The 20,298-nt window shown below is 52.8% G+C and overlaps 1 protein-coding gene and 1 long non-coding RNA gene across 6 annotated transcripts in view; one reads left to right on the top strand and one right to left on the bottom strand.

The window, feature by feature from the left end:
* Nucleotides 1-12,356, top strand: part of GOLGA3 (golgin A3) — a 46,956-nt gene extending 34,600 nt beyond the window's left edge. For all 5 annotated transcript variants that reach the window (XM_044243595.1, XM_044243597.1, XM_044243593.1 and 2 more), the window contains 9 exons: nt 941-1,084; nt 1,694-1,891; nt 2,661-2,777; nt 5,120-5,259; nt 5,804-5,936; nt 6,161-6,283; nt 7,012-7,176; nt 7,986-8,149; nt 8,719-12,356. In XM_044243595.1, coding sequence (XP_044099530.1) covers nt 941-1,084; nt 1,694-1,891; nt 2,661-2,777; nt 5,120-5,259; nt 5,804-5,936; nt 6,161-6,283; nt 7,012-7,176; nt 7,986-8,149; nt 8,719-8,938 — 1,404 coding nt within the window. In that variant the 3' untranslated portion in view covers nt 8,939-12,356. The remainder of the gene's footprint in view (nt 1-940; nt 1,085-1,693; nt 1,892-2,660; nt 2,778-5,119; nt 5,260-5,803; nt 5,937-6,160; nt 6,284-7,011; nt 7,177-7,985; nt 8,150-8,718) is intronic.
* Nucleotides 12,357-16,600: 4,244 nt separating this feature from the next.
* On the bottom strand, nt 16,601-20,222 carry LOC122901991. Its single transcript, XR_006383723.1, has 2 exons — nt 20,173-20,222; nt 16,601-17,156 (listed from the first exon to the last, which is right to left on the bottom strand). It is a non-coding gene; the product is annotated as an uncharacterized LOC122901991 (long non-coding RNA).
* Between the last annotated feature and the right edge of the window lie 76 nt (nt 20,223-20,298).

The raw sequence follows: 20,298 nt of genomic DNA, 5'->3' as shown, positions 1-20,298 counted from the left end.
TTTCTTACCAAATTAGGTAAATTTAGTACTTCTTTTACCTAATTATAAAATAGTGGGAGGAGGGAAATTTATGAAGTTGCAATTTCCCTTCAACCTAAAAATATTTCTTGGCTTGTTTTTTGATTCTCTGCCTTCCCCAGTGTCAGAGACAGACTGTAAATGCCTCCGGGGGCCTGCTGTTGTGTCCTGCCCACCCCCCCTGCCGCCACACAGCAGCCTCAGAGCTGGAGTCCTGGCTTGGTCTGTGCCTCACCACTTGTTAAATGGGGCCTTCGGCAAGTCACTCACCCCCCGATCCTCAGTAAAACGAGGCCCAAATGGAGGAAGCAGTAGATCCTCCTTGATCAGAATGGCTGTGAGATGGGCACCTGAGTGGCTCAGTTGGTTGGGCAACTGCCTTTGTCTCAGGTCACGATCCCAGACTTCCAGGATCGAGTCCCGCATCGGGCTCCCAGCTTCTTGGGGAGTCTGCTTCTCCCTCTGACCTTCTCCTCTCTCATGCTCTCTCTCACTCATTCTCCCTCAAATAAATAATAAAATCTTTAAAAAATAAATAAAGAATGGCTGTGAGCGGAGACACACAGGGCTGCCCGCAGCAGCGAGCGTGTGCACGCACGTGGGCCCGTACTTCTGCCGCACCTGGTGCACTTCACTTGCCGCAGCGAGTAATTTGTCATTCTTGTTTGTAAGTCAGAATTTTTCTGTATTTTCAAAACGTTTAACTGGAGGAATTATTTTGTGAGTTGTTAACGTGCGCCCACTGTGGTGGGGTCACTGGGTGCTGTCGGGGGAGGGAGGTCCGGGGAGAGGTGCCTGTGAGGCGGTCAGCAGGCTGACGGGGTGGGTGCGGCAAGGCAGCCCTGCAGGGAGGGACGTGAGTGCCTGTCACGTGCTGTCTGGAAGCCCACAACGAAATCCCCCTTCCTGTCCTGCCTGGTAGGAGAGGATCCAGGCTCTGGAGGCAGAGCTGCAGGCTGTCGGCCACAGCAAGACAATGCTGGAGAAGGAGCTCCAGGAGATTATCGCTCTGACCAGCCAGGAGCTGGAGGAGTACCGGGAGAAGGTGCTGGAGCTGGAGGACGAGGTAGGTCGTGCTCCATCCCCGCACAGCTGGACGGGCCTCTCTGCTCCTGTGCGGCTCTGGAGAGGCAGAACCCTCCGCACCGTGCTTCCGTGTGCCGTCTGACCCCTTGTCTGGGTCCTTCTCACCCCTGTCCCTTACTGCCAGGCTCCCCACTTGCTCTCTCGAGCACCCCTTGGTAGTGGGTTGTCAGAGTGTTAGGGTTAAGATGTGCCCAGTAAGAACTCTCTGGTTGCAAATAATGGGAAAACCTATTCTTTTTTTCTTTTCTTTTTTTGTTTTTTTGACAAAACCTATTCTTTAAAAGAATTTCATGTAACTCTTGGGCCCAGAGAGGCTGTGGCTTCAGGTGATGCTACATGTGGCAGTTGGTGATGATGTCACCAAGGGCTCACCCCAGGGTCCCCGGCTCCCTGGGGGAAAGCTAGGGGGCTGGCACCTGGAGTGTGCTGTATCTGCTGCAGTCCTGGGTGGTCTGTTGGAGCTTTTTGGCACAGGTGTCGTGTTCCTGGTGTGGGGAGACAGGTGTGGTGTTCCTGGTGTGGGGAGCTTAGCTCCCTTAGCCAGAACAGGTAACTCATGTCGGTTCACAGTGGCTTCGATCTGTTTCAGCTTCAAGAATCCAGAGGCTTTAGGAGGAAGATAAAGCGCCTTGAGGAGCTGAATAAGAAGTTGGCCCTTGAGTTAGAGCACGAGCGAGGAAAGCTTACAGGCCTGGGGCAGTCCAACGCCGCTCTCCGGGAGCACAACAGCATCTTAGAAACAGCTTTGGCCAAGAGGGAGGCAGACCTGGTTCAGCTGAACCTCCAGGTACTCGGACCCTTTGCCGGAGGTGGGGGACTTTCTGCAGGGCAGGTGGCTCTGGGTCTGGTGCTCGTCACCTCATGCAGTTGTCTCTGCCACCCACAAGCAGAGACAGGGAACAGGGAGGATCTGGTGACGTTTGGAGCCTCACGGGGTGGGGCAGGGCTGGGAGCCCCTAATGCCCCCCTTAACGAGGTGTGGACGCGCTGTGCCCCATCCGTTAGCTTCCTGGGGGCCTCCCTGCTCAAGCTGATCCCACTGTTTATGACGGGCTCTTCCCTGTGTAACTCAGCGCTGGGATATGGAACCTGGGGGCTCTCTCCAGACCCTGTTCTCGTTCCTCAGGCTTTGCGGCCTCTCTGAGGATGGGGAAGCAGGCCTGGCACTTCAGGGCCATCTTCACGGGGCAGTCAGCAGCCAGATCCAGCCCGTCTCAAATTACCCAGCCACCAGAGAGCTTTTGAACTTTTATTTGGCACTGGTTCCCACCCCTGCCATGTCTGGTGGCCTCCTGCATCTGCGTTACCTGCCTCACCAGGGATGTGTGTGTTTCTAAGCCCCGATTACAGGCAGCCTTTGGGTTCTTTGCTCTGTGCTTGAAAACGGCCATCTCAGACTTTATGTTCTCCAGAGATGGAATTCTCTCTCCTTGGCCGCCTTGTGCCTTTGTAGGTAACGCAGGATGATGTCGTGTGCCACTGTCCTGCCAGGTTCCCCGCGGGGCACTGGGGCCCCACAGGCCTTCCTCCCTTACCGCTCCGGTGATGTGCCGTAGGTGCAGGCCGTCTTGCAGCGGAAAGAGGAGGAGGACCGCCAGACAAAGCAGCTCGTCCACACCTTACAGGCCGCGTTGGAGCGAGAAAAGGCCAAAGTGCACAGCCTCAAGGAACAGGTGAATGGCTAGCTTCCCCCTGGTTCTAAACGGCAACTTCAGAGCCTGTGGCAATGCAGTGTTTCTGAAAACTGCGTGTGTATACCCTTGATGCCTCACTTCCCTTTTAGGAATTTATTGTACGAATATCTTTGCTGATATGTTCCGACAGCAGTGTCATCACAGCCTTGGTGACAGTGACAGCTGGAGGGAGCTCTGATGTCCGTCCCTAGAAGAGTAGACTTGGATTAACCCAGATGCAGTCATATGGGCCCAAGACGCATGCACAGAGCCCTGTAGACATACTTGCTGGAGGACGGTGCCTCACACATAATCTTGAGTTAAAAAAGCAAACTGCAGAGCGATGACCCCGCTAGTGTTAAGAGAGCAGTTGAGAAAGAAGGTTGCGTGCACCTTCGCCGTTTCCTGGCAGGCTCCTTCCCGTGCTCAGGTGCCCGCCAGTGCGTAAGGTCAGTCTTCCAGAGAGAGGCCTGCCTCGCTGCCCCGTGGGCTGGGCCAGACCTTAGCCCCTAGGGTTCCTCAGCGAGTGCATAGCCGTGATTCCTCAGCAGAACATCACCATCATGGCTTGAGGGCCAGGACTCGCTTACCCTCATGTCCCCAGCACCTGGCACCAGAGAGATGTTCACAATTTGGGGTTTTTTGTTTTTTGTTTTTTAATTTTATTTCTTCAGTGTTCCAAGATTCATTGTTTATGTACCACACCCAGTGCTAGAATGTGTTTGCTGCGTGCACACACTCAAGGTGTTTGTCACATCCTTTAAAAGTGTCTCCATGTCTCCATGGAAGAAACGTTCTTCCTTTTTTGGGGCGGAACAGTAGAATATTCTTTTAAGAGAGAACAGTTTTAAGATCTGTTAAGTACATGTTGTTATGGGGGATGCCTGGTTGGCTTAGTTTGGCTCAGGTTCTGGGACTGAGTCCCACATCGGGCTCTGTGCTCAGCAGGGAGTCTGCTTGGGATTCTCTGCCCCTGCCCCTCCCCACATGCATGCATGCTTGCTCGCTCTTGAAGAATCTGTTACTGTGAACAGACCCCATTTGCCTTGCCTGTAGTTGTGTTTTTTTTTTTTTAATTTTATTAACATATAATGTATTATTTGTTTCAGGGGTACAGGTCTGTGATTCATCAGTCTTACACAATTCACAGCACTCAGCATAGCACATGCCCTCCCAGTGTCCCTCACCAGGCACCCCATCCCTCCCCCTGTGGTTGGTTTTTATTCCTTGCATGGAGTTGAGCTGAGTCAGCTACCCTCCCTACTTTTCCCCCAATTCCTATCTTTTGCTCACTTACTAATTTTACTCTCCCTTTAATGAAGATGAAATTAGGAAATCTGTAAATAAAAGTGTTGGGGAAAAGGATGGATATGTGACATGAGCTTCCTTTTTTAAGGGCAGTAACTGAACAGTCCCCATTTATCTCTCTAAGTGGATTTCATATAATTATCTGGATTGTAAAAACAGTACATACTAGTAAAAAGGAGAAAAAAGTAAGATTAAAGATCATCTTGAATTTGCATCTAGTGATAAACCACTGTTAACATCTTTTGTTGGAGTTTTGTTTCTTTTTGTAAGAGTTTTTTCTATATTTATATTTGACTGTCATATATCGTAAGTGTTTTTATTTAACTTTTATATTTTTAATTTTTTAAAAAAGATTTTATTTATTTGGCGGAGAGAGCACAAGCAGGGGGAGTGGCAGGCAGAGAGAGAAGCAGACTCCCTGCTGGGCAGGGAGCTGGATGCGGGGCTCGATCCTAGGATCCTGGGATCATGACCTGAGCTGAAGGCAGTTGCTTCACCGAGTGAGCCCCCTAAGGCGCCCTTTATTAAACTTGAAAAAATGAAGTCCTTGCTTGTGCTGTTAGATAAGAGAACTGAGTTATTGGAAAGGAAACTGGAAGATTTTGTTATACTCTGAGAATTTGCCGGTCTCGGAAACCTTGGGAGAAACTGCAGTCGGCCATGGGAAGGCGACTGTGTCAGGCGCGGTTAGGAGTAGCTTCAGCACGGCTCCTCGGGGTGCGGGGACGGTGCGTTCTTCCCCAGAAACATCCACCGCAACTGGATTTAACAAGAACGAGACGGATGTCCTTGAGGAGGGCGACCAAAACTATTTGTTGGTTCGGCAGACGCTGGTGGCCATGTCACCTGCCTGTGTGCCAGGCGTGTGTTGGGCTTCAGTCCTCGGGGAGTTTGAGAAGCTTTGGAAGAAACGGTGGCAGGGGCGGCCGGGGCGTGGGTGGGGCCGGCGGTGGCTCTCCTCGAAGACAGCACGCTGCTGTGCTCCGTGTGCTTCTGGGCCCGGTCCTTGGTGACGCTAGTTTTTGTCCTTGTAGGTTGCCGCCGCCAAGGCGGAAGCAGGACATAACCGCCGCCACTTCAAGGCCGCCACCTTGGAGCTGAGTGAGGTGAAGAAGGAGCTGCAGGCCAAGGAGCAGCTGGTGCAGAAGCTACAGGCCCAGGCCGACGCTCTCCAGTGAGTGCCGCTGGCGGGGGTTGGGCGGGCAGGGCCGCCACATCTTCCGGTTAGGACGTCCCGCACGTGCAGGTCACCCAGGTTCTGACAAATCTCTGTGCACTCTGAAGGCAGATCTAAGAAGGAGAATGTATCTAATCTCTGTCTTAGGAAACCTGCAGCTCAACTCTGAAGTTTCTGGCCGGACGCGGGTGTCCCCACTGCATACCCGATTGTTCTTCACCAAGAACAGAGAGCCTCATGTGAGGGGCAGGTGCCCCGAGGGCTGGGCGCCACCACTGAGGTTCACCGCAGCCTCCATTTAGGGTGGCCTTGCGTTGAGCACATGCAGGGGCTTTTCTCCCATTGTCACCCGTAAAATGGGCAAAATGTCCTTCCCGGGGCGTCTCTGATGCCCGGTCACAGCAGAGCACCCAGAGCTCCTAGAACGGTCCCTGCCCAGAGTGAACAGCGTGTGAGTTTCTGTCACCCGTAGTGGGGAACCACTTTGTGTTGAGGGGGGTAGGGGTGTTGTGACTTCATGCCTCCTTGTTTTTTATGCTAGGATTCAAGAGGGGAAACATTCCCAGGAAATAGCACAGTTCCAGGCAGAGCTGGCGGAGGCCCGGACCCAGCTCCAGCTCCTGCAGAAGCAGCTGGATGAGCAGCTGAACGAACAGCCTATAGGAAACCAAGAGGTGACCTGCTGGGGAGGCTCTGCACCTCCGGTTAGCAGGACTGACAGAGCTAGTCTCCACTGTTGACGCATTCAGTTCCCTCACTCCTTGTCTGCTCGGAAAGAGATATTTATTCTTTCTAAGTATGATATTAAACAATACACAGAGATGTAGTTAGAGCAATTTATAGTGTAAAAAAGCCACTTCAAAATTCTTTTGGTCATGTGACCTTCTCCCTCCTCTAGATGGAAAATCTCAAGTGGGAGGTGGATCAGAAGGAAAGAGAAATCCAGTCCTTGAAGCAGCAGCTAGAGTTGACGGAACAGCAGAGTAAGAAGGAACTGGATGGAATACAGCAATTGCTGCAGGTGCGTGCTGTGGAAAGGCCCTGGGGCAGAAAGTCCGGGGCTGTTCCTCACAAGGTGCTAAGTGCATAACGTGAGTTACCCCGGAACCAAGCACTTCCACCAAGCCGCTTTGCGGGCGTTACCCGTTTCAGAAAGAAGGCCAGGTCACACAACTAAAGGAGGCCCAGCCCCAGCGCTCTGTGTGCCCTGGGCTGAGCTGTGTGAAGTGTACCGGGACTGGGACCTGACAAAGCCCAGGCAGTGAGATAGCACATGTGGGAAGTTCACAAGTCTGTGATACACTTTTCCACAAAGAGATCTATGTGCGGGCTTGACTGCTTGCGTAAAGAATCAGGAAGAGACTCTTGCCAGGACTCCTACTTGTGCATGGCTGGCGTGACAGGATTGATTTATATCTTTCTTCCTAACGGTGACACTTACTCCAATAGCTGACCTTGGAGTTGGAACAGGTGACTCTTGGAGTCCACTGTAGACAGTGGACACGAAAGTATCGCTCGTTCCTTAGCAGAGGCTTTGAAATTTGGGTAAGAACATTGAGGGCTGACTGTAGCGGGTGCTGCCCAGCCCAGACCGTGGGGCGGAAGTAGGCTGGTGTGGCGGCGCCAAGTGCAGCATCACAGAAAAGTGAGCGTTATGTTTCCAGCCCCTTACCCTTGGGACATACACAGATCTTAGCAGCGCATGTAAGATCCTTCAATTTTAAAAACGTGTGACTTCCCTTTCTTTAGAATCTCAAAGCTGAGTTGGAGGTGGTACGGGAAGATCTGTCCCTAACCCAGAAAGAGAAATTCGTGCTTCAAGCTAAAGTGTCGGAGCTGAAGAACAACATGAAGACTCTGCTCCAGCAGAACCAGCAGCTCAGGCTGGACCTGCGGCGCGGTGTGGCCAAGACGGTACTCGGGCTTGGTGCCCTCGTGGGGTTCCCTGGGCCTGTGGCACCCCTGCTGGGCAGGTGGCTGGCAACCCTCTGGTCACTCAGCCTTGAAGTTCTGTTTAGCCAGTGTGGAGCAGCTCCTGTGTGAAATAAATGATGCCAGGGTCTTGTGCTTGGCCACAGGCCAAACCCTTTTATTTTGGTGCCTTTTCCCAGAGCCTTTTGCTGCTTTTTATGAATTCCGGTATCATTTTTGTTGTAATACGCCTTATAAGCCATACGAAGGCTCATCTGCTGGTGCTCGCAAGAGCCCCTGGGCTAGTCGGTGTACCGGCTGGGGCCAGCAGCTTCCGCGTGGGCTTGGGGGCCCTGGGAAGCCCACGCAGACCCTCTATGCACCTGGCATTGGTTTCTCTGCTCGGTCCACGTTGGTGGTCTCCCGGTGCCAAGAGATTGTTCAGAGTCAGAGTCTGTTTAGCACTGTTGGCCTGTCTGTGGAAAGAGTTTGAAGTTCTAGAAAGGGGAGTTGTAGGAGTGAAAAATTGGCTTAATTTTAGGGATATGCGGGGTCAAGGCTGTGGTCCTCTGTGGAAAGCCCCCCAGTACCCACAGGGGTGTTCTCGGTGAGCTCGGCCTGTCCTCCCGAGCAGCCGGCGCTGTGGGTTGCGGTGTGAGCCAGCGCGCTCTGGGGCGTCAGAAGGAGCTCAGCTCTCCGCCGGCACTCCCGAAGCCCGGGGCTGCGCTTGTGAGGGTCGGGCGCCGCGTCGGGGAGGCTGTGGTTGGTGTCGGCCTCCAAGCGAGAGGGCTAACCGCCTGCTTTTAAAACAGAGAAAGGAGCTGAAGGGTGAGGCCAGCTCTTCCGGCCCCGTGACGCCAGTCAAGATCCCCGACTGCCCTGTCCCCGCCTCGCTGTTGGAGGAGCTGCTGAGGCCCCCGCCTGCCGTGAGCAAGGAGCCGCTCAGGAACCTCAACAGTTGTCTTCAGCAGCTGAAGTATGAGCCGCGCTCTGTGTCCTCCCTGGGCCCTGGAAGTAGATGGCGTGTTCGACTTGGGGGGATCCTGTTGCCGGCCCTGCGAGCCCCAGAGAGGCTGGGCAGGTCTGGGCTATGTGCGATCACTCAGGCCCTTGGTCCCTCTCGTACGGGAGGCCTGCCTGGAGCTGGGTGGCCCGTAGGAGCCCTGCACATAGCTGGAGGTTTTGCTCCCAGCAGCCTGAGGCCAGTGTTGGCGGGGCGTGGCCCTGTGGGGACATCTTTCTGACCCTGTGAGTGGAGGCCTTGTGCACGCAGCCCTCAGTGCTGTCAAACCCACCCTCTCCCTGAGCGCAGGCCCGTGTGTGCTGACCTCCGCACATGCAGAGAGAAATACTGAGCCCCGTAAGTCGTGTGGCCGCATGGGTGCTGCTTCCCAGATAGACAGGTCTGTCCGCCCCCCGAGGGTGCCGCAGATGCTCGTTCGGATCTGTGTTGGAGAGGACCCGTTGCCCCTTGGGGAAGTCAGAGCGTCATTTCTGGCTCTCATTTGACTGGCCTGCCTTCCTCTGCTTCCCCGATCTGCCCAGGCAGGAGATGGACAGCCTGCAGCGCCAGATGGAGGCACATGCCGTCACCGTGCACGAGTCCCTGTCCTCCTGGACGCAGGGGGACCCCGCCGCCAGCGCTGCTCTCTCGGGAGATGATGCCAACCCCAGAGGAGATACAGAGCAACACAGTCAGTGCAGGGGCTCCGGACAGGCTCTGGGAACAGCAACCGCCGAGCACCCCCGCTCCGAGTGCTTGTAACTACCCAAAGGAATTTTCATTGATCAATATTATTTATTTGACTGTTTGCTCTGTGTTTTCTAAGAGATGAAGTTGAAATTTTGCATCTGCCTTTTCAGGAGTAAAAGAACTGAACAGGAGCCAAGGATTGGAGAAATAGTCATTCGCAGATCTCAGCTAGCTTCCCCACGAAATGACCAAATGCTAACAACCTAGTTTAGATCTCAGTGAGTTTCTGAATGTGTCCGAAGGGTTCCTTCCAGAAGAAGGCCTCTGGCGAGTGACCTTCGATGCTGCTCTCTGAGGGCTGATGCCCGCCAGTGGCCACTGGTGGAAACACTGCATGACTGGGTCCCGTTTCTCTCTTTCCTGATTCAGTGAGAGCTTTACCTCCCTGCAGAAATGAAACTTGATTTGCACCTTTGGTTTTATTTTACTTTCAATAGTTATCTCACCATAGGATGTGTATATAAATACTGAAAATCATAAGCTAATCTTCAAAAAGAATATGTCCATATTATTTAAGAATGACCTGAATTGTTTTTTTATCGATTGCCTTTTGAAAATCTGCTGTCAGGAAGTAACGTACGTGTAGGATTTAGGGATGTCGGTCAGAAAATTATATTTTAAGATATATAATTATTTTATTTACTGTACCTTCTAAAACCAAATATTCTTGGAGTGAAAGGTTTTTTGTTTCAGTTTCACTTTATTTTTGAGAACCTTGTCCTAAGTGCACACCCCCACCTGACCATCGACGCTGCCCAGCCTCACTCCCCTTGGCTGTCCCTTGGGCGGGCCTAGTGGCCACAAGGTTACCAGTGACCGCACACTGGCCTGACATGGGTGATGTTTGGGGAGAGGTCATAGGAGAGGTGGGGAGAGAGGACCAGGGCTTCCTGCAGGGCTCCAGGCCAGGTGCAAGTCTTCTCCAGGCCCCTCCCACCTGCCCCAGCTCCCCCACCACTGTGCCCACACGAAAATTCATCCATCGGGGCCTGTGTGGTCATCTGGGGCCATGCCAAACTCGTGGTGACAGCCTTCAGAGGCCCTGTAACCTCTCATCTGGAGGGATTTCTAGCAGGGGCAGGTAGAGGCCTCCTGAGCTCTCCTATAGGTAAGAGTCTGATTCGGAAGCCAGCTCCCTGAGCCTGGGAGATTTACTTGCTCTCTGACCCATGAGGGCTGTAACTTTGTCCCCTGGCCAAGTTGGCCAGGAAATCCAAGCTGATAGTTACCATTGTGAGTTAGAGAAGAGAGGCTCCTGGTGCAGAGCTGCGGGTCTTAGGATGACGTTGGAAGTGGTACTGATTAGGCCAGATATGCTTCTGTTGACCTGCTTCTTATGTCTCTCTGTGGAGAAAACGGTTTGGTATTTTCAAGCCGTTTGTCTTCTCTTATGCTATCAGAAGGTTAATTGATAAAGTAGCGTTAACCACAAAGATGCTTAGTGTTTAAAAAAAATTCCCTAGCAAGTATTGAAATTTCTGAAGTATGTATATCACTTGTACAGGGTTAATCTTGAAATAATACTTGAAGACTTTTCATTATAAATATATTTTCATCTATTTTTCATCTTAAGTTGGAAATTGTTTTTGACAAAATTGGTTTTGTACCATTAGAAAAGAAAAATTGTAATTTACATTCTTATTTATTTGGGGTGTTTCATCCTCAGTTTTAATTTTCAAACGAAGACATGACACTCAGCCTCACGCTGCAGCCCCTTTCCCACTGCTGCCTACTGGAGGTCTTCCAGCGAGAGCTGGTCACTGTGCATTTGTCATTAGGAAAGGGCAAACGGATTCTGAATAATCCTCAAGTGAAAGCAGATTTCTGTTCCTCACCCCGTTTCCCTCATGTTTTATTTGCTTGCTGTGTGTGGGTGCGCGCCTGTGCACGTGTGGGTGCGTGTGCGGGTGCATGTGCCTCGTGTGTGGGTGGGTGGGTGTGTCTGCACACATGTGGGCGTAGACAGGTGTGTGTCCCTTGTGCGTGTGTGGGCATGGGCGGGTGCGGGTGCAGGTGCCTGTGCGTGCGTGGGAGTGTGCCTTGTGCGTGGGCAGGTGCAGGTACCTTTGCGCGTGTGGGGGTGTGCCTTGTGCGTGGGCGGGTGCAGGTGCCTGTGCGCGTGTGGGCGTGTGCCTTGTGCGTGGGCGGGTGCCTTGTGCATGGGTGGGTGCAGGGGCCTGTGCGCGTGTGGCGTGTGCTGGCCCGCAGCAGCAGTGCCCCCTGCTCTCCCGACATCATCCTGTGCCGGTGTCGTCACCCCATCTAACCGTTCTGTCAACACCCAGCCTGCCTTTGGTCTGACTTCCCCGGCTGTCCCCACGCGCTGTCATGTCACCTGTGTGGCCTGCAGCACCGGACCTGGGGCCCTTTCGTGCAGGGGCCCCTGACACTGGCTTTAGGGGTTCCTTAGCAGGTCTCCTGAGAGAGGAAGCTGGACTTTGAAATCCCCTGCTTCTGATTTGTTGAGGCTTACTTTTCAATCTCTGAGGGACTTGATGAGTGCTGCTGCCTCCTGGGCGACGTTCTGCGTGAAGATCATTTGAAATTGTTTGTGGGCAGAACGTGTGAATTTGGGATTTACTCATGGAAAACAGTAGTCCAGTCTGGAGAGTTTGTAAGAACAGGCTGCTGCTACGTCGTGTGTGTGTGTGTGACGTGTCCTGTGTGGCGACTGTGTCCTGTGTCCTCACTGCAGAGGACGCTGGTTTGGATGGTTCGTGATGTCATTTCTTGTTTCTCTTACGTTCCAAGAAAAGGCTTGTTGCAACGTGGTTCTCGCTGACTTTTCCATGGAACACATTGGATAGATGCCACGGATCTTATGGGTTTACATGGTTTTGTTCTACTGTTTGGAAGGTATGACAGGCAACGATTTGACAGGATGTGAAAGTGGCTCTTTCTCTGGCCTGGGTCCAGGTCATGAGACAGACCTGCTAGGGAGATTCTCATCACACTCTTTCTCCGTTGGAAGACTTTTCTTGGTGTAGGGATACTTACTACAGAAGCCATGGCATTATTCCTACTCCTGTGAGTAACTTTTCAAATAGAAATGAAATGTCCTGTGTAAAGATTTCTAGTAGTGAAAGGGACCAGCGTGTCTGAAAGCAAATGTCCTGGAGCCTTCCTCAAGAACGCTGTGACGTGTGAGACATCCTGAGCCTCACTCAAACACGTTCCAGGCAAATCTGCTGGTCTCAGGCTGTAATGGGACCCTTGAGGGTAATGTTGTAGAGGATCTAGAAAACTGGATGGCTTTTACTCATTTCTGTTAAAAATTTTCTCATGAAAGGGAGTCCTCAGGTCGGGGCCGTTAGGGGAAAGTTGTCACCATGCACAATTGTAACTTCAAAAAGCATGTTGATTTTTTTTATAAATTTAAGTGTGCTGGGGAATTCCTTAAATTTTGTGCAATAAACTATTTTTTGTTAAAGATTTTCATATTTCATTGGGGGGCCTTATTTTAATATATATATTTTGCCATATTTGGGAGTAACTTTTATTTCGTGTTGCTATAAACTGTTTAACTGCTTGTCTTAAAAGAGCACTTTACTGTTCTGCTAAAAGATTCAGGTGGGTGTGAAATCTAACTTGTGCTGCTTCTGACCACAGTGGAAGAATGGGAGTGTGTTCGCCGTGCCCTTCCCCCAGCGCACGCTGCACCTGCTGTCACACACAGGTGGGTGTGAAGGAGAGAAATTTTGCTGAGCAGTCCAAGAGACCAGGGGCAGGTGCCCTCCGACCTGCGGGCATGTCCCTGAGCATGTCCCTGTATGGGGGGCTGCCTTCACCGCTGGGTCTCAACGACTGTAAGGGCTGACAGCAGCTGGACCGTAAGTACTTCTTTGAGCCTCCACATCATGGCCCAGTTCGCCCTCTTCCATCCATATTCTTTTTTTTTTTTTTTTTAAGATTTTATTTATTCAACAGACAGCGATCATGAGTGGGCAGAGAGGCAGGCAGAGAGAGAAGGAAACAGGCTCCCTGCCCAGCAGAGAGCCCAATGCGGGGCTCAGTCCCAGGACCCCGAGATCATGACCTGAGCCAAAGGCAGAGGCTTAACCCACTGAGCCACCCAAGTGCCCCCCATATTCTCGTTTTGATCAGAAAAGAGTTAGCCGGACATGGAAGGTCTTCCGTTAAGTGTTCCTATTAATGACCAGCATGACAAAACTGTACAGCCAAGAAGTAAACTAGTGATCACAGAATGTGGCTTTGTGATAGGCTTTATGCAGTTCTTTCCTGGGCCGCTTCCATAACCAGGGGCCAGGGACACAGGCGCTGCACAGCCTAAGGGCAGGATCTGACTGCCTTCTCGTCCTTCTCGCCCCGACTCCCTGAAATGGGGAGGCTGCAATCTTGGTTTTCTCTCCAGTGATCAGGAGAGGAATGGTTCTGTGCCCCCAAACCTTTTCCTTTCATCTGTAAAGTTGCTAAACCTTTGCGAGCGCTGAATGAATGCATGGATTTCGTTTGAGGCTTGCTGTGCCCTCTGTGGGCATGCAGTGGGTGGTCATGAGGGGCTGGGCACAGGTCGGCAGCAGCCGTGTCCCGGCTCGGGGGGTGGCAGGTGCAGCGGGAATGTTGTGCTGAGGGAAGGACCCACGTCTTCCCATTGAGGGGAAGCCTGGTGTTTAGAAATCACCAGGTCAGCCAGACATGTCCTACCTTGTGCAGACTGTGTGAGAAATTTAAACAGGATTGTTGATGCCGCTCCTGTCCGGTTCGGTGGATAGGCACGAGCTGCTGGAAGAACCTGCAAGCCTTTCCTAGACGGGAAGGAATTCCCAGTCATCAGCAGCGTCTAAAACCAGCAGCAGCAGCCCCGGTTTGCCCTTTGTGCGTGCTCTCACTTGCCCGCGAGTGGTGCAAATGCTGGTAGCAAGCATACTTTGGCGATGTCTTTTCCTGAAAATGATGGGCGGCACTTTCCTTTTTTGGGGGTCGGGCCTGTTTGGTATGGGGCAGGCCCTTCTCGCATCCCAGCTTGACTCCTGGAGCTTGAGCCGGTCAAGGGCTCGGTCAAGGGCTCGGGAAGCAGCACAGCACTATGACGTCCCTTTCCAACTGCGAGCTTCCTGGCCGGGTGGTAAGTGTGTGGGTCACGGCAGCCTTGCGGCGGGAGGGCAGTGGCTCTGCGAAGCCCCTGAAGGTTTTCATCCACTGGGCCCTCCATCTGGCCTGGGAACCGCTGGAGGAAATGATCCACAAGCTTTTCACACAATCTGGGTCGCAACTCCACGGAGCAGGGAATGGGAGCCAGCTTAAAGGTATCTCACAGGACACTCATTTTGTTTGTGAGCTTTATTTTTTTCTTAAGATTTTATTACTATTTTCGAAGATTTCTTTGACAGAGATAGTGCACACTTGTACACAAGCAGGGGGAGGGGCAAGGGGGGAAGGGGTAAGCCGGCTCCCCGCTCAGCAGGAAGCCTGTCGCAGGGCTCCATCCCAGGACCCTGAGGTAATGACCTGAGTCAACAGCAGATGCTTCACTGACTGAGCCACTGAGGTGTCCCAGAGATCCATTTATTTGGGAGAGAAAGCAGAGGGGAGGGAGAGAGAGAATCCCAGGCAGACCGCCCCGAGTACAGAGCCTGGCGATGGCATGGGGTTTGATCTCAGGACTCTGATATCCTGGCCTGAGCCAAAATCAAGAGTCAAACACTCAACTGACTGAGCCACTCAGGTGCCTGGGAGCTTTAAATGTGCATTTGGGAAGACTCGATGGGTATTTGGAAGGGATTTTCCTAGTACCTAAACCTCGGAGTGTTGAAAGCTGACTGGCCCCCCTTCATCTAGAAAACCGCACTTTCCCCTGACCGGCTTCTTCGTGGTAGCGACACAGTCACTCTGGTTTCTGAACCCTCCAGGTTTGCCATCCTCAACATCCTCGTCCCTCACCCGGGTCAGCCGTGCTCACGGCTCCTGAGTGTGTTTCGTGCCCCCTCCTTTCTCCGTATCTGCCGAGAGCCTGGCTTGGCTCCGGAGCCAGCCCTGTATAGCCTCCTCCACTCCCGTCCGCGGTGGACGTTGGCTTGAGTTCTTTTTTTTTTTTTTTTTTAAAGATTTTATTTATTTATTTGAGAGAGAGAGACAGTGAGAGAGAGCACGAGCGAGGAGAAGGTCAGAGAGCGAAGCAGACTCCCCATGGAGCTGGGAGCCTGATGCGGGACTCGATCCCGGGACTCCAGGATCACGCCCTGAGCCGAAGGCAGTCGTCCAACCAACTGAGCCACCCAGGCGTCCCTTGAGTTCTGAGCACACGGTATGGCTGTCGCATTGTCTGGAGTCTGGCCCAAACCAACCCGTCCCACTTAGTCCAGTCAACATTTGGAGTTCTGTGGTAAGCACTGGTGCTCTCCACCAAATGCTCCTCCTCTGCTGCCTTCTAGGGGGGATGGAAGGTGCCTGCCATGGGGCAGGAAGCTTGGCACATTAGGGCCAGCGAGATGGCCTGCAGGTGTGTCCCTTCTGGGCCAGAGCACTGACCTTGGTTGCACAACGCCCCACCCTGGCAACAGCATGAGGATGGCCATGTGGCGGCAAACGGGAGCAAGACGTAAACCTGGTTCTCTCAAGCGTCTGGAGACCATGACCAGTAGGCTTAGGAGATCCCTGTGCCCTGCTGGGGCATCTGGACTCCTTCCTGTTCCTAGTGCCACCCCTGCCTCGCCTTCACTCACAGATGTGGCAGTCAGGCTTGATACCAGAGAGAGGGCGCTCCAGGGGGAAGAAGCCCGATTGGGGGCATTTGATGATTCCTACGTGCGAACGCCCTTCCTGGGCAGAGCTGAAGCTCCCATGTCCGTGGACCTCGGAAGGGGTGTGGGCTTTCCCAGGAGACTCCGGCACCTCGCTGATGGTGCCCAAGGGATGTGACCAAAAGTAGAAAGCATACCTAGCTCATCTCCTTCGTAAAACCTTCCCTAATCCCCAACCCACAGCGCTCCTTCCCTGTGTACGTTCACATATAGGGAACTAAGCTTAAGGCAAACAGTTATTTCGGGGTTGTCCCTTTTCTCCTATGAGATTAGAGGGCATCAGGAGCTGGAGCACAATACTGTGGATCCCACTCAGCAACTGAGTTTCATTGAACAGATGAGCCTTAAAGTCAGCAACTTTGGAGACATATGTAAAGAAATAACCAGTTGGATTTTCTTCCTTGCTAATTTGGTGTAGAAATGGTGGCAGGACACATCAAACAGAGCATATTTACGAACTAGGGATAAATGCCCTTTATTAAAGACCTCTGGAAATTCAGAAAGATTGCGACGGCCTTGTGTAGAATAACGTTTTTGCTAAACTGCAAGTGTAACTGCCTGGCTCCCTTGCCAGCAAGGCTTCCTTTTGGGCTCTGCTGTGCCCTCTGCCAAGGGTCCCAGCTGCTGCCCGCTGGGACTGTCCCTTGTTACTCGCAGACTGCCTGGCATGGGCTGTTTTCCTGGCTAGACCCCCACCACAAGTAACATCATATGTGGCTGGACTTGCACATGCTTTCCCTTCCCTTGTTGAAGGATACTCACGACGTGAAAACGAGACTTTTTCACTCAGTCGTTGACGGGTACCATCCCTGGCCCTCCCATGATCTGGGATCGGAAACGGAGTTAGGGATTAGGATAGGAGTTAGACTACCAGTAGGAATTCGATCAAACCTGTTCCTCTCAGAAAAGACAATCAGTTCTTCCTAGTTTATTCATTGGAAATCCACTTCTACCTCCAAGGATTTACATCTCAAGTTCTCTCACTTATAGCTCAGCGCTAAATAGTGGTCAGTAACAGGACTGGCTTCCTGACATCAGAATTATTTCCCCATGATCATCCCACTCTTACTTTAAGCGTAGTCCGAGTTAGATGGTGCTGAGGAGGATCCTGCGTCGTAGGATTTCTCTTGTTTCCTGGAGTCCCAGAAGATCCTGGTATCAACATACTGGTTAGGCAGGTAAGATGCTGTAAGAGACTCCAAAGTTAAGTGGCTTAAACAAAGGAAGTTTCTCTTTCACACAACAGCCCAAGAGTAGAAACGGGACCCATCGTGGCAGTTTCGTGGTGCTGTCTATCTCATAATCTGTGACTTCCTCCTGTGGCCCAGGACAGCAGCTCCAGGCCCCAACTTCCTGTCTTCCGTTCCCACGGGGACAGGAGAGCCCTTGGAAGGCATGTTCTGTTCCCTCATTTCAAGGGTGCAGCTCGCCAATTCCGCAGACCATGGTCCGTTGCCTCCCTGTAGTCCCTGGGACACAGGATGTGAGTTTTAGCTAGACAGCCATATGTAGTGACAGCTGCGAGTTTCTGTCATTAAAAAGTGGAGGATTCCTGGGACGCCTGGGTGGCTCAGTTGGTTAAGCAGCTGCCTTCGGCTCAGGTCATGATCCCAGAGTCCTGGGATCGAGTCCCACATCGGGCTCCTTGCTCGGCAGGGAGCCTGCTTCTCCCTCTGCCTCTGCCTGCCTCTCTGTCTGCCTGTGCTCGCTCGCTCTCTCTCCCTCTGTCTCTGACAAATAAATAAATAAATAAAATCTTTTAAAAAAAAAAAAAAAGTGGGGGATTCCTGCTGCTGCCCACAGCCTCTCCTCTCCAGACTATTGGGATTCGTGGTAACTATCGCAAAACCCCTATGATAGGAGAGGACCCTGCTACCTCGGGGAGGCATGGATGGATAACTTAGGCCTCATGAACAATGGAAGCAGTAATAGCTAACAGCTACCAAGCCCTGACCGTATGGCGGCTCTGTAGCAAGGACTGGCGTGTGTTAATCCACGCCCCTGAGAGGGGTGATGATCACCCTCCATTTTACCACTGAGGAGAATGAAGCACAGGGCAATTAAGTAACTCCCCCCAAGCTACCCAGCAGGTCGGGGGCAGACAGGGCAGTAGCCCAGGCCGTCTGGCCTGGAGCCGGGTGCTCTCGCCCATGCCATGACACACAGCTGTAAAAGTCTCGGGGCCCTGGGTGACGGTTGAGTGTTGGGCTCTTGATTTCACCTCAGCTTATGATCTCAGGGTTGTGTGAGGTCCAGCCCTGTGTGGAGTCGGCTTGGGATTCTCTCTCCCTCTTCCTCTGCCCTAGCCCCATCATACCTGATCTCTTTTTTTTCTTTTAAGATTTTATTTATTTGACAGAGAACAGGCAGAGAGAGAGGGGGAAGCAGGCTCCCCGCCAAGCAGAGAGCCCGATGCGGGGTTCAATCCCAGGACCCTGAGATCATGACCCGAGCCGAAGGCAGGCACTTGACCACTGAGCCACCCAGGCGCCCCTCATGCCTGATCTCTTAAGTAACATTTTTTTAAAAGATTTTATTTGACAGAGATCAAAAGCAGGCAGAGAGGCAGGTAGAAAAGAAGGGAAGTAGGCTCCCTGCTGAGCAGAGAGCCAGCCGCAGGGCTCCATCCCAGGACTCGGAGATCATGACTCGAGCCGAAAAGTAGAAGCTTTAACCCACTGAGCCACCCAGGTGCCCTTTCCTTTTTAAGTATACACGAAATTTATACTAAAAGATTTTCAGTGTCTGGTGAGTTCTGATAACCATCCACCAGTGTGTAAGGAAGCAAAACATGGAGCTTTCCTTCATGGTACCGGTTTTCTCATGCTAACCACCCCACTCCGAGGGGGCCCTTGCTCTGATTTTTTTTCTTTTTGGATCTTGCTCTGATTTCTGTCACCACAAGCTTTGGCTGTTCTTGAGACTCTTACAAATGGAACTGTACAGCGCACACTTTTGTGGGGGGGGAGCGGTCCTTGAGCTTAGTATGGTTCTCTGATTAATCCGTGCTACTGCTGAATATAGTATGCACCACAGGAATTTTTTAAAAGATTTTTATTTATTGGAGAGCAAGAGAGCACAAGAGGGGAGAAGGTCAAAGAGAGAAGCAGACTGCATGGCGCTGGGAGCCTGATGCAGAACTCCATCCTGGTCTCCAGGATCATGACCTGAGCCGAAGGCACTTGCCCAACCGAGCCACCTAAGTGCCCTAGCATAGGAATTTCAAGTGAGAGTTCCACAGTTTAGCGTTTATCCAAGCGCCTGGGCAATTCCTGTTTGGGACTGCCACAAACATGGTGTGGACGTCCACCTTCATACCTAGGACTGCACTGCTGAGCCACAGAGCAGCGAAGGTCCAACTTGGGGAGAAACTGCCTCACTGTTCTCCAAAGTGCTTAACTCCCCTTACTCCTGCTGGCACTCTATGAGAATGCCGCAATTACTCCACATTCTCACCAAAATTAACAATTGTGGTGGGTGAAAAGCAGTGTTTCGTTGTGGCTTTTTTAAAAAATTTTTATTATTTATTTGACAGAGAGAGATCACAAGTAGGCAGACAGGCAGGCAGAGAGAGAGAGAGGAGGAAGCAGGCTCCCTGCTGAGCAGAGAGCCCGATGCGGGACTCGATCCCAGGACCCTGAGATCATGACCTGAGCCGAAGGCAGCGGCTTAACCCACTGAGCCACCCAGGCACCCTCGTTGTGGCTTTAATTTGCATTCCACTCACCTTCAAATTTACTGACTCTTCTTTTGTGCCCAACACGCTGTCAGTACTACCCCATTAAATGTTTTTACCAAGGATGTCACATTTCTTCAGGGTTTTTTTTCCCCCATTAAAAGAAATGTATGAGTGACCCATTTTATGCCCAGGAGTTCTGACAAGCATATAGAGTGCTTCCCTCGGCCCCTGCATCCCCCCACCCCCCGGCTACTTTGTAGGAATGCGTCCGAGTGGGAGGAATGGGATCTCGCAGCCTGGAGCCAGACCAGACCCCTCCGGTACAGCTGCTCGCACCTGCTCCTTCCTGAAGCCCTCCGCGCCCGAGGACTGCAGCTGAGGGAGGCCAGTTGCACGGTTACCGTCTCCGAGCACCAGCCGCAGCTATCCAGCCTCCTGCTTGCTTAGGCTGCGGAACCTTGTTCTAAAAGCGCGCGGTCCCAAAGGGTGTCCAGGAGAACCAACGAAACCCCGACTCTCGCCTGGAGGCCCCCGCGAGCAGCCCTTCCCACTGGGGCCGGGCAGAGCTGGGGCGCTCTGAGCTGCACCGTCCGGCGGCCCGCAGAGCCCCTGCCTGCCCCCAGGCCCAGCTCCCCAGCCTCCCGGACCCTATACCGCCCGCGCCCCCCACCGCGCCCTCTGGACCCCGGACCCCCGCCTCCGAACCCTGCCCCCCGAGCCCCGCCCCCCAGACTCCTACAGCCCCCCTCTCCCCTGCCCGCGCTCTCCGGACCCCCGCCCCCCAGATCTCCGCGAGACCCTCGTACCTTGCCTCCGAACCCTGTCCCCGACTCCCTGTCCGCTCCCCGGACTCCCGGACCCCCCCGCCGCCCGGCCTCTCCCCGGCCGCCACCCTCCGAACCCCGCCCTCCAGACCCCCACCCGACTTTGAA

Source organism: Neovison vison, chromosome 3, assembly GCF_020171115.1.
Source record: "Neovison vison isolate M4711 chromosome 3, ASM_NN_V1, whole genome shotgun sequence".
Lineage (NCBI taxonomy): Eukaryota > Metazoa > Chordata > Mammalia > Carnivora > Mustelidae > Neogale > Neogale vison.
Note: the sequence above shows the minus strand (reverse complement) of the source record. Positions and strands in the feature narration are given on the sequence as shown.